Source organism: Triticum dicoccoides, chromosome 7B, assembly GCF_002162155.2.
Source record: "Triticum dicoccoides isolate Atlit2015 ecotype Zavitan chromosome 7B, WEW_v2.0, whole genome shotgun sequence".
NCBI classification, from domain to species: domain Eukaryota; kingdom Viridiplantae; phylum Streptophyta; class Magnoliopsida; order Poales; family Poaceae; genus Triticum; species Triticum dicoccoides.
This window is the reverse complement of record NC_041393.1, coordinates 387,295,823-387,313,007: the sequence shown is the minus strand read 5'-3', so window position 1 is coordinate 387,313,007 and position 17,185 is coordinate 387,295,823. Positions and strand designations below refer to the sequence as shown.

At 43.5% G+C, this 17,185-nt stretch overlaps 2 protein-coding genes and 1 long non-coding RNA gene across 3 annotated transcripts; 2 read left to right on the top strand and 1 right to left on the bottom strand.

Annotated features, from left to right (window-relative positions):
• Window positions 1-964: 964 nt before the first annotated feature.
• On the top strand, window positions 965-4,468 carry LOC119335447. The gene is made up of 9 exons (XM_037607579.1): window positions 965-1,156; window positions 1,252-1,525; window positions 1,616-1,717; window positions 1,810-1,892; window positions 1,974-2,090; window positions 2,692-2,794; window positions 2,873-3,557; window positions 3,683-3,870; window positions 3,982-4,468. The coding sequence occupies exons 1-9, from the start codon at window positions 1,044-1,046 to the stop codon at window positions 4,075-4,077; spliced, it is 1,761 nt and encodes a 586-aa protein (XP_037463476.1). The 5' UTR covers window positions 965-1,043; the 3' UTR covers window positions 4,078-4,468.
• A 1,183-nt stretch (window positions 4,469-5,651) lies between these two features.
• LOC119335448 (monodehydroascorbate reductase 5, chlorplastic) lies at window positions 5,652-14,895 on the top strand. Its single transcript, XM_037607580.1, has 17 exons — window positions 5,652-5,809; window positions 5,901-6,081; window positions 6,204-6,303; window positions 6,554-6,631; window positions 6,986-7,057; window positions 7,163-7,281; window positions 7,542-7,626; window positions 7,783-7,872; window positions 7,982-8,083; window positions 8,175-8,264; window positions 12,943-13,023; window positions 13,396-13,467; window positions 13,544-13,638; window positions 13,714-13,802; window positions 13,901-13,963; window positions 14,045-14,088; window positions 14,534-14,895. Exons 1-17 carry the CDS (start codon window positions 5,800-5,802, stop codon window positions 14,645-14,647), a joined length of 1,485 nt encoding a protein of 494 aa, XP_037463477.1. The 5' UTR covers window positions 5,652-5,799; the 3' UTR covers window positions 14,648-14,895.
• On the bottom strand, window positions 9,456-12,588 carry LOC119335449. The gene is made up of 5 exons (XR_005161878.1): window positions 12,304-12,588; window positions 11,540-11,635; window positions 10,904-11,085; window positions 10,511-10,701; window positions 9,456-9,590 (listed from the first exon to the last, which is right to left on the bottom strand). It is a non-coding gene; the product is annotated as an uncharacterized LOC119335449 (long non-coding RNA).
• Window positions 14,896-17,185: the final 2,290 nt, after the last annotated feature.

The window sequence follows — 17,185 nt, the reverse complement described above, 5'->3', positions numbered from 1 at the left end:
TTGAAATTACTATGTTCCCCAACACTATCTATAAATCAAAAATACCAAAAATATTTAGTTTACTGTTTATCTATCCCTATCAGATCTCACTTTTGCAAGTGACCGTGAATGGATTGACAACCCTTTTATCGCGTTGGGTGCAAGTTGTTGATTGTTTATGCAGGTATTCGGTGACTTATGCGTTGTCTCCTATTGAATTGATACCTTGGTTCTCAAACTGAGCGAAATACGTACGCTACTTTGCTGCATTACTCTTTCCTCTTCAAGGAAAAAACCAACACAAGCTCAAAAGGTAGCAGTGGCGATGTCCCTGAGTAGAAATAATGTTTCCCACGTCTAATTCTCGTCTCGATGGTGCGAATAGCGTTGTCGAAGGACGTGTGGAGGCGTGTCTTCATTGGATCTTGTGAGATTCGATCGATGCTGGTCCTCGGTGGATCTATTGGGATCCAATTTGTGTTCGTCTTCGTTAGTGTAGTTACAGGTTTGATCTTTTCGATCTACTACTCTCTTTGTTGGCAATGGTTGCTGCTCTGGTGCGGTCCTTTAGGGTCTTAGCACGATGACTTCCCGACTGTCTACGCAATAAAGTTCGCCCGGCTCCGGTGAGGGACATCGATAACGGTGGTGCTCCTTCGGCTCGCTTCAATGCTTGTAGTCGTTGCTAGGTGGTCCTTGAACCTGGTTGTAATTTTTATCACCTTTAGTGTTTTATATGGACTACCATGATCGATGAATAAATTGAAAGTTTCTTTCGCATAAAAAAGGTCAGCTGAGCATATAATATTGGCCCACAACCATTGTATGTATGATTATGAGACTAGATTAAATATTTTGAACGGCTTAGATTACAAAAACTAAAAAATCACGAAAACTATTACTATTTCAAAGAGTAATATCAGAGCGGGAGAAAATTGTTCCCGCCACGAGGTCTCTTGTGCGCTTCGAAAACTCCCGCGAAACCTGTTCGTTTCCCTCCCCCAAATCCAACCACAAGAATAGGAGCCCTCCCCCCTCTGGATGCCGCCGCCGCCGCCGTCGTCATGACCCCCGCCGCATGGCCGGTCTGCACCATCTGCTACGAGGACCTCCGCCCGCTCTCCGACCAGCACATCTACTGCCTCCCCTCCTGCGGCCACGTCTTCCACGCCCTCTGGTCCGCCCCGCCCTTCCCCGCCAATCCGTTTATCTTTTCCCGTTCTCTCATCGCGATGGCCGGCTAACAGAGAGGCTTCCCGCGTGTTGTTGCAGCGTAGAGCAATGGCTGGAATACTGCCCGAGCGCGGGCGGCAAGAAGAAGGGCAAGTGCCCCATCTGCAAGCAGGCCTGCGGCGCCTCTCACCCCCCGACCCGCCTCTTCTTCCAGTCCACCGGCGCGTGCCCCACGCAGGCGCCCCCCTCCTCGTCGCAGGACGCCGACCCGGAGGCGCTCGCCGAAGAGGTCGCCCGGCTGGAGCAGAAGGCGTCGTCCCTTGGCAAGGTGCTCGAGGAGCAGCGCGATGGGATCCAGAAGCTCAACGCCGAGGCTAGTGCTGCTACCGCATCGGCCGGATCTCTTATTGGGCTGGTTCTTTTGTGTGGATCGCTAATGGTTTCTTGGTGGCTCTTGGTTCAGGTCGTTAGGTGGAAGGAGCAGGCGGCGACCGCAGAGACGATGCGGGAGTCGGCTAGGAAGGAGAAAGAGTCTGTGCAGCGGCTGCTCAATGCGAAAACAGAGGTAAGTAAGTTCATTGTTCAGGTGGCGAGATCTATTCTCCCTTTTCTTCGTCTGGCTATGGGTTACTGAATCGTGTTGGTAAATCATGGCAGGAGTTGTCGAGGAAGACGTCAGAGTGCGTGAGGTTGCACGAGAGGAGCCTTGCGTTGGCGAAGGAGCTTGCGGCCCTGAAGCTGTATGCTTGTTCAATCTGAAGTGTGCACAAATATCTGTGTTTAATGAGTGAAATGCATCTGTCTTAATATCTTGTTCTTAGGTCGACTGACATGAACCTTCAGGAAGAAGACATCCTAAAGTTGGCTTCATTGGGTAACCATGGCAACCTTGAGAATGCTGTTGACGTCCTGAAGAGATCACTTGCTCTCCGCAACAAGTATAATTCTCCATCATTTCCTCTGTTGAAACATGTCGTTCATGTTGGGTATGCATACTAGTTTGGGGGTAACTGCCTAAACATGTTTTACACTGAACAGTGGGACCTCGTCATCCACTTCAATAACTGTTAAAGAGTAGTAATAGTTTATGTAAAACTGAATATTGATTTTGCTTTACCTTATGATGTCGAGTTGTTGAACTTCGGATCGTTGAAGGAAGTGTAAGGACCTCAACCTAAATTATAGACAGTATTTCAGCTATGAAGTTGGAGTTACGACTTGAGACAGTTTCTATGCTCTGATGTCCAATGATGACACTAGTATCAAATGAAATAGCAGGCGATATGATGTGCCATTCTGGAATCATTTCCATACAAATTAGACAAAGAACCAGTGTTTTTGTTAGATGCTCAAGTTGGACGTTTCTGATGAAAGTGTCCTTTTCTCTCTTAAATGGATGCTTTGTTGTCACAACTGATATTCTTACTTAACCTGGTGAATGTATTTTTTTTTCAAAAAGCTACTCTTGCAGTGTACCATTTCACTTTTTATAGACTGGATTTCGTGCTCTGAACACTTAGTAATGCATTTTTCTTTCAGGAGCTACAAAGACTTGATGGTCCAATGCAATCATCTGGGAAGATCAGAAAGTCGCGCTCAGCAGAGGATTGAGAAGGACAAAGAGCTGATAAAGAAGTTGAGGGTATGCTCATAACAACTTAAGATCTTTTCCTCAATTTACATATTTAGCTTGGGCGTTGATCTCTGCAAATAACAACAGGCAAAGGTACTTGATCTTCAGAAGGAGCTGGAAGAAAAGGAAAATAATGTCATCAGAGACTTGAGGTCTTCAAAGAAATTTAAAGCTGACCAGAAGCAGACAAATCCAGTGAATGTCAGTGCTAATAATGGTTTCTCTAGTCCATCTGTTGGACATGGGAATCAAACGGTTAAGCTTGATGATGTGATGCAAGATGGATGCAAGGAGAAGGCTCAGTCAAACCAGGTGACCCCTGAAGCTAAAAAAGATCCGATCTTAGAAGACAACCTTGAAATAAAGATTGCAGATGTGATAGACTTAGATGCGGATGATAAAGACACGATAAAATGTCCCACCGAGCTGTTTGGGTATAATGATTGCACTTTGGATATACAAAATCAGTCCAGTCGCTGTGAACGTGGTACTGAAGAGCCCACGGCATTCGGATGTGAGCCTTCCTTGGATGTACCAGAAGAAACATCATTTTTGAAACACACAGCGGCTACTGGAAAATCAACATTTCAGGAGATTCTTATGAAGACCAAACTGCAAAACGTTCAAGAGCTTCCTGTTCTGAGAAGCACGAATGTTACAACTTCAACATGGAAGAAAGAATCACTGACAATTGGTGGCATCTCTAAACAAGCAACTAGGCTGGCTTCTGGCACTGGACCTCAGACATTTCACAATTTAAATTCTCTTTCCGGTGAGTTTCTTGTGAAGTTGCTAATGCAGAACCTCGTTTGGTTGTTTCTTACTATTTGGGGTATCCATAACTTGTTATTTCTACTCAATCCCCTGTACTTAGCAACCATCTTTTTCTACAATCAGATGATGATTTTCAAACGCTACCTGGATGTACCGGTGAAGGGGCAAGAAAAGGCATCGGCAAATGGTCCAAGGGCATGGCAGCACCTGGGTATCTAGGTGCAAACACAAACAAGGGCAATCTGATATCTGTGGGGCACGACGGGCGCGGGGGAAAGGTGAAAGTCCTGAGAGGTCATGGCCGGTTCCCGGTGAGTTGAACAAGCTCAGCTTAGCTCATGTTCCTCCCCGTCGGACCGCAAAAGCAGCTTAAGTGCATGTATGTATCTAATGTAATCCCACGCATGGATCTGTTGTTGCAGGATAGCAGGACTCCAGCATTGTGGCCAAAGGCACAGCAGAAGGCTGGAGGCAAAGGTGGGCAGTCTCACCTAGAGCACTTCTTTGAGAAGAGATGATGATCCTAGCTTCCTACTGAGAATGCATGTTGTGATGAAATGGTGCCACTGCCTGCTGTGTGGCTTGTGCCATACTTGCAGGGAGACATGAATCCAGATTTTGTAATCGGTGCACTATTAGCATTGGTCCAGTGATGTTAGAGGTTGGACACAATCTCTCAATGCTATTTGAGACGCCTGAATCCCTCAGTGCCCTGGCTTATGCTTTGGTTTGTCAAGGGTCCAGTTTGTGCACACGGTGGCATTGTTTATTTGATTTGATGCACATGTTGTGTCATGTTTTCTAATTAGTATTGTTAAGAGTTGAGGAGGCAACAGAGAAGACTTCACTTTTGGCTCAATGCCGAACTAGGTTATCTGCTGCTGTGTCCGGTTTTGTCGGTTCACTTTTGGGGTCAAATAACAGCTTCAATGATAAAAAAAAAACACTACACATTCAGGAAAAGTATACTGAACTTGATGTGAACACATTTTCATTTTTCATATCATTATCAGACTTAATTCCCATCCTGCTAACAGTTTACTTTGTGGTTTCTGTATTCTTCTATGTGAGAAAAAAAAGGATAACATGATATACAGCCTGGTAAATTTGAACTAAAACCACGACGAGTAATTTGGAACGGAGGGAGTAGGTGCTAGGAGGAGGTGGTTTTTTCTGGAGACGTCGTGACATGGCACAATCATGACGAGACACTGCACATGAACCGAACCATGTAGTTTTTTTTAATGTAGAATAGTTTATTAGCAACTTCTAGATCCACTGAAAATGGTGTTTAGTGAAAGGCTACACTCTGTGCTTTGTCTTTAACTCAGAAGCACACAACTTGTAGTTCTCTTGTCAAGGTCAAACAAGTTTAATAAGTGTTTTGTTTTTTAGACTAAATTCCACCTTTTGCCCCCTCTTTTGGCATTTTTGACAGGAACTACCCCATATAAGGGATTTTCATTCGTGCTACCACATTTAGCAAAACTCGTATATTCGATACATTTGCACCATAGGAGTATATGTTCTGACGTTATTCAAACTTTTATCAGACTATCACCTAGCTACTTTCGAAGATGCCATGATTTTTTGACAGGATCTCGGTTGCAGATTCTCTTTCAAAGATGTGCTGATGATCTTATAGTTTGGTCCAGCCGTTGTGACAAGTTTAACATGACGATGTGCTGACGATCTCAAATACCCGCACATTCTGCTCCGGAGATATGCTGATGATCTTATCCTCCAGAATTATCTATCAGAATGAATGTAATTCTTTTTTGCGTTATCCTTCTTCTTTATCTGATGCAGCTCTTCATGAGTCCCGCCAAAAATAAATAAATTAGCCATTGTTCCCAAATTGCATCATTTTTTTTGAAATGATCAATATATTGTTACTGTACTATTTCAGTAAGGTAAGACAATTTTGTTGAGTTGAACGATGTAAGTGTGGTAATAATGTCCATTCTGCTATATATAAAAACACAAACATTTCTTAATCTTAATAATAAGTGGCATGACACGCAATTAAAACATCCCCAGGAGGGCGTACTGGCAAAACGAGAGTACACGTGGAGCGTCTTCTCCCCCCCACTCCGTCCGTCTGCCCGTTCGTCGTCGCCGCCCCGCCCCGCCCCTTGGCCCGCCGCAACGGCTAGCGTCCCTTTGAGAGCCTCCCCCACCATTAAACTATTCCCTCTACTCGCTCCCTCTCCTATAAGCGCCGCCTGTGGGGAGAGGCTATGACTTCAGGTTCTCGTCGCGACCCCGCAGCTCGCCCCAAACCCTTCTGAGTTCTGATTCGCTGCCCATTGGTTTGTTTTTTCCTTGGAGGTGGCTCTAGCTCTCCGGCGAAAGGCGGCGCAGATGGCTTCCGCGGCAGCGGCGGGGACGGGGTGCTACTCGCAGACGTCCTGGGCGCTGCGACGCCTTGGCGCCGGAGGCGGCGCCCTCGCATCGGCGGCCACCCGCAGGAGGAACTGCTCCGTCTCCGCGGCCGCCGTCTTCGACAACCAGAACCGCGAGTGGGTGCTCCCTCCCTCTTACCCCCCTAGGCTAGGCTCTCTTGATCTGAGTCTGTCTGCTTCGGTCCTTGTCCTCTGCCAAGCCTGTCCCTACTTACGGTTCATGTATCGACCGCCTGCAGGTACGTGATCGTGGGCGGCGGGAACGCGGCGGGCTACGCGGCCAGGACGTTCGTCGAGCATGGCATGGCCGACGGCCGCCTCTGCATCGTCTCCAAAGAGGTAATGCCAATCGTGCATCAGTTAATTAATTACACAAGTGGATTCTTCATTGTTATTCCCTGCCCAGCACATAATTTTGTTCACTCATTTCCGTTTGTATGTAGTCCATATTGAAATATCCAAAACATCTTATAATAGTGAACGGAGGGAGTATAATATGTGGACGTACTAGAAACTACCAGTACTTACACATTTTTCTTTTGAGCCTATGGGTGCTGATTTCTGATGGTGTGTGCTTGTTGTGGTGCAGGCTGTTCCACCATACGAGCGACCGGCACTGACCAAAGGCTATCTGTTTCCACCAGAAAAGAAGCCGGCACGCCTACCTGTAAGTACTTTGGAGTTTGGACAATTTAACAACAGGAAGTAGCATTGAACCATGACAGTAGTGATAGTCTGTTGATTTGGGATTACCAATCTGTTTAGCCTCTTTCTCTGTTGAGCATTCTTGACATAATAATGGACAGAAATTTAGTTAAGTCATCATCATGTCATTTGTTCCGACTTTGAGTGAAATCTACTCCAATATGTAAACATTACACTGTCATCATTTGTTGCTATCCGTGAATCAGCGTTCTTTTAGCTGGTATGGTACATTGGTGTCCTGCATAGGTCAGCATCAAGATAAAATCTGCAAATACAGGCATGCAGCCTTAAAACTCGGATGTTTCTCTTGTGGCAGGGATTCCATACCTGTGTTGGATCTGGTGGCCAGAGGCAGACTGCCGAATGGTACAAGGAGAATGGCATAGAGGTAGTTATGAACTTCTGATGCTACTATCTTTTTTTGTTTTGTTTAGTGTGTTCCATAATAATACAAGAATCCCCTTGGTCTGAAACCATTTCTCCTTTCTGAAAGGTGCTGTATGAGGATCCAGTTGAAGCATTTGATGGCAAAACACAGACCTTGAAAACTTCATCAGGGAAAATTCTGAAGTATGGGTCACTTATCATTTCTACTGGTTGTGCAGCTGCAAGGTATATCACAATCCATTATGCATATATTAGCAGTGGTTTTAATGTGGAAAACCAGATTGTAATACCCTTACCAAGTTACCATGCTTACCAATTCCTGCTATAACTTTGCGCTCCTAAGAGGCAAGGTAAATAAAATTCCCACGCTTCTGCAATGATGCAATAAACTGAACAAGTAGATATAGAAGCCTTGTACATTTCACATGGTTTTCATGAATTTCATCATTGCTTGTTCGTGCTTGTAATATTGATGCTTGTTTCAGACTACCTGAGAAAATTGGAGGAGACTTACCTGGAGTTCACTATATACGTGATGTTGCTGATGCTGATTCTCTAGTATCTTCATTGGTATGTTCAGTACAAAAATAACGATAGATGTTTCTCATGTACTAAAATAGGTTTCTCTCGTGCGACATGACAATAGTAATCTAAAATTATTCCTTGTTTTGTATATTCACACTTTTCAACTTTTCTGCTGAACTGATATTTGGGTTAATTTGGTAGGGAAAAGCAAAGAAAATTGTTGTTATTGGTGGGGGCTATATTGGCATGGAGGTGGCTGCTGCAGCTTGTGGCTGGAATCTTGACACAACTGTAACGGCACTATCTTATTTTCTTCAGTTCTGATATATCTGAAGCATGTTTTTATTCTCTTTATGCATTGCAAGTGCCAGTTGTATAACTGAAGTTGCTTTGTATATAGATAATATTCCCAGAAGATCACATAATGCCAAGATTGTTTACGCCTTCCCTTGCTAAGAAGTATGAGGAACTGTATGAGCAAAATGGCGTCAAATTCGTAAAGGTGACAGAGTTCCACCAGTCTGTCAACATCATTTGTTTGTCTTGATTTTTCATACCATATCATGTTGAATGTGTATATTTATGGTATCCAGGGAGCTCTTATTGACAAACTTGATGCTGGCTCTGATGGAAGGGTGTCTTCAGCTATACTTAAAGATGGTTCTGTTGTTGAAGCTGATACAGTTACGATCTTTATTTTCTCAACATGTTCTTATGCTGCAGTAGCAAATCCTAAACCATGAAAATCATCGAGATTCCTGCATTTAAGTTCCTACTGTTGGTCTTGGCCTTATTAAGAGCACCCGTTATATTAGATTATTTAATGACAAGATTATGACCACTTAGATCCACTTGATATTATGTTTGAAAGGCATTTGATAATAACCAACTTATCTTTGAAATCCTATTAGTAGAAAGCATGTAGACAACCTAATCCCTCAGAAGTGAAGAGAGTCTATGATAGGTGTGCTATCCTTCTGCTCCCTCCGTCCCAAAATTCTTGTCTTAGATTTGTCTAAATACGGATGTATCAAAGTCACGTTTTAGTATTAGGTACATCCGTATCTAGACAAGTCTAAGGCAAGAATTTTGGGACGGAGGGAGTACATTTTATGGTTAGCTAATAAACTAGACTGACAAGCAAAGTCCTAAATTCTGGAAACCAGTAAGTTCTGGTGTGTGATGGGTAGAAAATGCCGAGTTTTCAGTATGGAGGTTTCATGGTAATGCTGATGGTGGTGGCTCTAGTGGAGGGGAAGAGAGGGGGAGAATGAGGAAGTCTTTTCAATCTTTGATTAGGAAACCAACTTGATTTCTCAAGAATCAGACTCAGTATTGTTCTCGCTGTCCACAAACTAATCTGCTTAGAAACCCTGCTGGTCGTGGTTGGATATTGTTGGCATCAGCCTCTGTTTGGTGAACGGTAGTATTAGCCCAAAATGTGTGTCGTGATCAAATGTCTGCTGAGGCAGCAGAAGTTACATACAGTTTATTATATTATCAGTAGGAGCATCAGCTACTATTTATTACTCCCTCCGTTCCGAAATAATTGTCGCTGGGGGCATCTTTCCGACCAGGTGAAATAGTGTGAAATTACAATACTACCCCCGATTTGATCCATCGGGAGGCGTCTTCCTCCGTCGCTCCTCCCCTCCGCCAGGCTTCTTCGCCGTCGCTGCTCCCTTTCGCCGGGCTCCTCCGTCGTCCGCATCTCCGGCGTCCTTCCCCGCCGCGGTCCGCAGCTCCCTCGCCGGCCGGCCGCCCTTCCCCGCCATGGTCCGCAGCTCCCTCATAGGCTGCCCTTCCGCGCCAAGATCCGCAGCTCCCTCGCCGACCGCCCTTCCCGCCGGCTGCCTGCTCCGCGACAACTTCGGATCCTTCGTTGTTGGCCACAGATCCTTCGCCGGCCGCCTCCCCCCACTCCAATCAAGAGCTCAAGGTCAGCCGCTGCGCTGTCCACTTCTGCTGATCCTCTCGTCTCTGCTCCTCTCCACTCCAATCAAGAGAATCTGCAATTGATCCAAAAAACAGGTCAATTGATGTCAATTTGATTAACTAAATCATCCAAAAACCAGAATGATAAGTCCATATACTGTTGATCCCAAGACCGGAATGACAAGTTCAGATGTTCCTCAGTTGAGGAATTTGATTAACTAAGTCATCCAAAAACCAGAATGATAAGGCCCCATGCTACTGTTGATCCCAATTTCGATGCATATCAATTGATGTTTGAGTTCTCCAAATGAACAGGAGTACTCCTCAATTTTGATATGAAATCACCATGATACCGTAGGTCCTTAAGCCCTCCTGTCAAACAAAATAATGTACTGATCTTGAAATACTCCTGTCAAACAAAATAATGTACTCCTCTGACAGGAAGACGACTTGGCGATTAGTCGGCGACTAATCAGCGACTCAAAACCAGGGTAAGTAGTGCTGCCACTCCTAATTAACTGAAGAAGATCTTGAGCCTTTTAAACTACAGCAGCAGCAGTATACAAATAAGCAATCATTTTTATGCTCTGCTCATCATCTCCGGGCAGAAAATTACTCATCGAACTAAATACTCAACTTGGTACAGGCAACTTAATTTACTTGAATTCAGGGTACAAAATAATCACAGGAGTCTTGCTTCAAAATGCGCAGGCAGGATTCTATGTTCGCCACATCAAATAATCATAACTCTAAATCACAGTCAAATAATGTATGTGTATCAAACCAAAGAGGAAGTTCTCTTCCAAACAGAATCATTGGTGCTAACACCAATATAATCTGGAAAACACACATAAAGCTAAATGACAAAAACACCACAATCTTCTGAAATTGAGGGACGTATTTGCTTTCGAAGTGCTCAGACTCTGCCCATACTCAGTAATCTGAAAACTGTACCAAGAGACAAAACAACAACATCTTCTGAAGTTGAACGTACCTGCCCATCTTTGAGCACGCCCCTGTAAACACGGCCGAAGCCGCCCTTGCCTATGAGGTTCTTGTCACTGAACATGCCGGTGGCCTCCTCCATCTCGTTGAGGGTGAACACCATGGAGCAGTTGCGCTTCTTCGGCGCGGGCAGCGGCAGCGGCTCCTTCACCTGCCACAGCTCGGCCGTCTTGTACACCCCTGCAGAAGAAAAAATCAGATAACCAAATTCTCATGGCATACTTTTTTCTTTTGGAAATTTTCATGGCATACTTTGAAGAATGTTGCACTGAAGAAACAGATGATCATACAGTGACAAATCACTTTGCCAACAACAAAGTGGGAATGAAATAGAGGGTTGCACTCACAACAAAGTGGGAATGAAATAGAGGGTTGCACTCACAAGGATTCAACTGGTCAAGTGATTTGCTTCTCCTCTCACTCCAACCACAACCCAATCTTCAGTCATCTCACTGGTGTTGCAGGTTTAGTGTGATGACAGTGCTCGACCGTCTCCGTTATTGACTTGCTGATGATCTTGATTGCTTGGACCGGCAAGGCTGCTGGCAGTATACCAACCGGGACCTAAACCGGAGCATAATCAAGAGTAAGCATGTCCAATTAGGCACGGTAAAGAGAATGAGAGACACAGTAACACAGCAAAACGAAATTCAGTAAACAAAAACACTAGACATAGTCCATCAATGTGTATTTCTGAAACTGAAATAAAATAGTGAAATGTCATCTGGACAACACATTTATTTTCTCGGCTTGATTGTATTCGTAGCAGGAGTATCAAGATTCAGTTGCAGGCTTTTTTAGTTGGTCTTGGTCATAACATCTGAGGCTAGATATCCTACAGGTTTTAATACAGTGGTCAACAGATAAACATAGCTGGGCATCCATTTTACTCCTACATGTTGGAATACATGTTGGAATACAAAAAGGAAACCAAACATTTTACTCATTGGTTAATTCATTGTACTCATGCCTGTAATTGTACTCTTGCAAACATTTTACTCCATGCTACTCTGCTCACCTCAGCATGCTTGGTTAAGTACTCCTTCAGCAAACTGTCCATCAGCAAACTGTCTTTTGTACACCTCAGCATGCCGTCCCTTTTCGATCAAATTATCTACAGAAACATTGTACATTCAGTTTTCAGCTGGAACATGAAGCAAAACAGATCAAGAAAATGCAAGATTACTTGTCTTAAATGTACTCTAAATCTTGCAACCACTACTCCAAAATAGTACTGGAAAACTACTGCAACCAAAACAGTACTGAATCTGATTTGGCCTTCTTGCACTGAATACCACCAAATTTGATATACTGGAAACTACTGCAACCAAAACAATACTATACTCCATTTTACTCCAAAATTAAGCTACTGCATTACTGAGGCTTCATGTGCAAAAAAATAACAGTAGCTACTACTGCTTTCAGTAGCACAAGAACTACTGCAAGTACTGCAACCCCAAAGCAGATACCATTTCATAAAGAAGAAAATCAGGAAGAGGAACTTTGCTTCTAGCAAGTCTGGTGGATGGTCTGTACAAGTACAGATATACTGCTGGCATTACTGCATTTCAAAAGAGATGACTCCCCATCCAGAATTACAAAGAAGTAATGGAGGAAATAAGGGAAGCTGTCTAAACTCTACTGGATCAAGAACTACTGCAAGTACTCCTGGATCAAGAACTACTGAATCCGTCTACTGCAAGTACTACTGGATCAAGAACTACTCCAAGTACCATGCGTGGAGAATGCAAGTACTCAGCGTGGAGAGGAGAGAGGCCGTACCATGCGTCGATGTGTGAGGACAACGACGAGATGTGCACGACGGCGACGTGGAGGCTCCGGCGCCGTTCCGCTGCTCCGCCGTCGCTCTAGGTCCGCTTGGGCGCCAGTCCACATTCATGCCCCCTAGCCCGTATCCAACTCTGGCGCCGCTACACATCCATGCCTCCGTCGCAGAGAAGCTCGTCGAAGACGCAAAAAGAATCAATATTTTTTACCGGTGTGAGTGAAGGCGGGGTGGTGGGAAGAAAGGGGCGGTGGAAGAGGCCGACGACGGGAAGAGGAAGAGGCCGGCGACGAGGAGAGGAGGGAGGCGGCGACGAGGAAAGGGAGTGGCCGGCCACGGAGAGGAGAGGCCGGTGAGGGAGAGGCGACGAGGGAAGGGGATAAGGTGGCCGGCGAGGGAGAGCGAGCAAGCGAGCGGTGCGAGCGAGCGAGCGGATAAGGTGGAAGGGTAAATCTGGAAAGTGGAAAAGATTCATAGCATTGCGGAATTTGTACTGGGATTGCCCAGCGACAATTATTTCGGAACGGAGGGAGTATATTTGATATTATCTTCTTATGTACATATTCTTAAACTGCTGAAACCGTATGGATTCATATCATGAGATCTTCTTATGTTGACATTATAATGTAATGCAGGTTATTGTTGGTATAGGAGCAAAACCATCTGTCAGCCCCTTCGAAGCTGTGGGAGTTAACATCGAAGTTGGTGGAATAGAGGTTTGTTCCATCCAGAAGTTGATGAACCTTATTTGATTTGACTATACTCTGCAGTATGATGTATGTTAGTAGCATGGTCATTATTGTTCTCTATTGGACACCAAGTTGTGGTTTTACCTCTCTAGTTGCTTGAAGGTTTAAGGGACTCCTTGCTTTGCCATTTTGTACCTGTAGTGGTGATAAGATTAGATGTATTTATTAATTATAACAATGCATAAAGTAAATTAGATGATTTTTCCAGTTAGACCTTTGATATCAATTTAGTGATTTGGCTCTGTCACCTCTACTGTCATTACACTTTCCTTGTAAAAGATGTGCTGCTGTCTGAATTTTTTTGTCACCCTTAGATGATCTGTTGGTTCTTCTTTGTAGGTTGATTCCATGTTTAGAACAAGTATACCTAGCATCTTTGCTATTGGAGATGTGGCAGCTTTTCCGCTCAAGGTAGGTTTCTGTGCATTTATCTCAAATAAGGAAATGTTGGATCCCAGAATATAACTTTCTGTGAGCTTTTCTACAGATGTATGATAGAATAGCTCGAGTGGAGCATGTGGATCATGCCAGAAAGTCTGCACAACATTGTATAGAAACACTCTTAACATCCCAGGCAAAAGCGTAAGTTAATGGTTATAAGGTGTATCTATCAGTTTACCTACTGGTGCTGTGCTTGATTTGCCATCTCTGATGTAGGTATGACTACCTTCCGTATTTCTATTCTCGAGTTTTTGAGTATGAAGGAAGCTCCAGGAAAATTTGGTGGCAATTCTACGGAGATAACGGTATGGTTGCCCCTTTCCAGTTTCCACCTCATAATGTTCATCCTTGTTATTGAACATCAACAATCACAAAATCTGTATCCTCTCTTGTCACTACGCAGTTGGTGAAACAATTGAAGTAGGGAACTTTGATCCTAAGATTGCTACCTTCTGGATTGACTCTGGTAATTGGTTGTTTTCAATATTTATCATTACTCTCAGTTGGACTTCTTTATGACAATCTTTTACCTTGTTATATCTTGCAGATAGTCGACTGAAGGGTGTTTTCCTTGAGAGTGGAACCTCAGAGGTAATAAAATGCGGACAACACCTTTAACATGGCAATATCTTCTTGCAACTTCTCCTGAACTTAATACTGAGATAGTAGCCTTTAAATGAAAGCACATATGCCTTGCCAACTTGCCATGACCCTTATTCACACACACACCAAAAAAAAAAAAAACTTACGATGGCCTTCTTTTGTGTGAAAAGAGTTTATTAATCAGTGCAAGTTACAATCATGCTAAATACTCCCTCCGTTCCATATTACTTATCGCTGATTTAGTACAAAGTTGTATTAAATCAGCGACAAGTAATATGGAACGGAGGGAGTAGTTGGGAGGACAAAAAGTCTGTAGTCTTGGAGAGAAATCTTGCCATGACCAAAGAGCTTGCAATTCCTATTGTATTTCAATTCTGGACTTCATTTATAAGAACCATTCCGGATTCCTAACAACATCTCTGCAATATTTCAGGAATTCTCGCTTCTTCCAAAGCTCGCGAGATCACAGCCCATTGTCGACAAAGCTAAGCTCAAGAGTGCGACTTCAGTCGAAGATGCATTAGAGATTGCGAGAAGCTCTCTTTAGTCTGGCTCTTCTGTTTAACTAGTTGTCAACACATATGGCCTCTTCAGTTTGGGACTGCAGCTTATTTTGAAAAGTCAGGACTGCGATGACAATAATGCGGCCATAGTATCCGTTCTATGCGGGGTTTGTAATTTTCTTAGATGCCCCTCGGCCGCCATTTTCTAGCTTGGCATAAACTTTGACCACCCTTTTGAGGGGTTGAGGAAGATATGATGGAATGGGAATATTTTCTTATGCAGGTTCGAACATTGGGTGGTAGTATAAACTATAGGCACATTAATAAAACTTAGTATGATCACACCAGCAAGTGTTGGGGAATTGGTGACCAGGAGGACGAGAATGGGGCATGGTCGTTCCTATGGTTGGGGAATTGGTGATCGGGAGGAGAGGAGAATGGGGCGTGGTACAATCAGCAGGGTGCGAGTAGTTGGTGCAGATGGACTGTGATCTTGTCGTTTCAGACTTCATCTTATTTACTGAGCCTACCCTTGATCATTCGAGACATCTTTAATCCATTATCTTTTTAGGAAACGAAAAAACTAACGCCCACACGTGTGGGCATTTGCAGATCGCCCACACGCCCCCATCATCACTCATTTTGCCACGTATGAATAGATAACATCAGCAAAAATCTTTTTGATTTCCGGCTTAAAAATGTTTTATCTCTTAAATAAAAAAGCAAGCTAAAAATCCGTTTTCACCGTTAAATCCGTCTCGACGAGATCTTCAAAACTAGACCCCATGTTGATATGTTTCGACGATTTTTTTTTAGCCCAGAAGTTGCCATGATGTTTACACTATAGTTGCCATAGTGCTTAAACTAAAATTGCCATGTGGCAATTTTAGTTTGTAGATCATGGCAATTTTAGTTTTTTGATGATGGCAATTCTAGTACTTTGACCATGAAAATATTTTTTTATTAAACCATGGCAATTTTAAGTGCATGTATCATGGCAATTTTAGTTTATGGTGCATGGCAAGTCTAATTTCTTAATTCTCTGTTTTATAATATGTTAAAATTTACTTTTAAATGTAAAAAAAATAGTTGAAACATATCATGTCAACTTCAGTGTAAATATCATGGCAATTCATGTGCAATAGACATGGCAACTTTTAACCAAAAAAAAATTCGCCGAAATATATTGATATGAGATCTAGTTTTGAAGATCTCGTCGCGAGGGATTTAATGGTGAAAACGGATCTTCAATCGGATTTTTTATTTAAGAGATAAAGCATTTTAAAAACTAAAAATTCAAAAAGATTCTCGCATGCATGCATGCGACGACGTGGCAATCTATTTGCATTAGAGACGTGTGGTGCGTCTCCTTTCCTGCCACACGTGTGGCAGTTATCGACGTCCTTTAGGAAAACACCATAAGCTTATTGGTTCCGATTTATATATTAAGAAAATGGATACAAAGGTAGAAACAATCAAACAACACAAACATCATCTACGAAAGATTTGTTGTGCCACACACAAGCTTACCAGCACTCAGGGGCCGCCATTACTGATGAGCTTGGAGGGCGATACCAATCCAACCACCCCGCACACAAAGCTAAAACAAAATGAGGGGCAACATAGGGCTGCGGAGATGGGAGAGGAAAAATTTGGAATATTATCTGGAAGGCAAATATTCCGCAGAAGATCTGTATTTTTGCTTGGCGGGTAACGCCCAATAGTTTGGCTGTCCAGGTAAACAGAGTGGTTCATCACCAAACTACTGTTAGTACGTGTTCTATTTGTGGAATGGAGGATGAAAGTATTTTTCATGCGCTTGTCATGTGCCCAAAGGCTTTTGCGCTCCGTATGGCCATTGAGGAACATTTGGTAATTACCTACGGAGGAAGTGTTCGGATACACGGGGGTTGATTGGTTTCTTAACCTTCTAAGTCATTTGAGGCATACTATGCGTGACCAAATTATTTTCATATTTTGAAGAGCCTGGCATTTGAGAAATGATTTGATATCCGGTAAGGGAAAGGAATCTGTCTCAACATCTGCTAGCTTTATGGATAATTATTGGTCTTCCTTTGTGGCATATCACTCCTTACCTGTGGCAGACATGAAAAATAAAGGAAAAAAAATCTGATGCATGGTCTAAGAACTGCCCCTAATATGGTGGGGGCTAAGACGGATTGGAAGGCCCAACCACCGGGTTATATCAAGATAAATGTCGACGCAAGCTTTGTGAAGAGTATCAGCGCTGCAAGTGTGGGTGCGGTGGTCAGAGATTCTTCTGGGAATGTCATTATATCTTCTTGGGATTTTATTGGATGTTGTAGAAGTGTGGAGGAAGCGGAGCTAAGGGCATGCATTGCCGGTCTCTATATAGGTATTACTCTTCACAATCCTATAGTTTTAGAGACTGACTGTGCGTTTGCTGCTGCGTCCCTTGCAAATGAGTTTTTTGACAGGTCCTCTTGTTGGGAAACGTAGATGCAATTTCAAAAAATTTACTACACTCACGCAAGATCTATCTAGGAGATTCATAGCAATGAGGGGGAGAGTGTGTCTGCGTACACCCATAGACCGAAAGC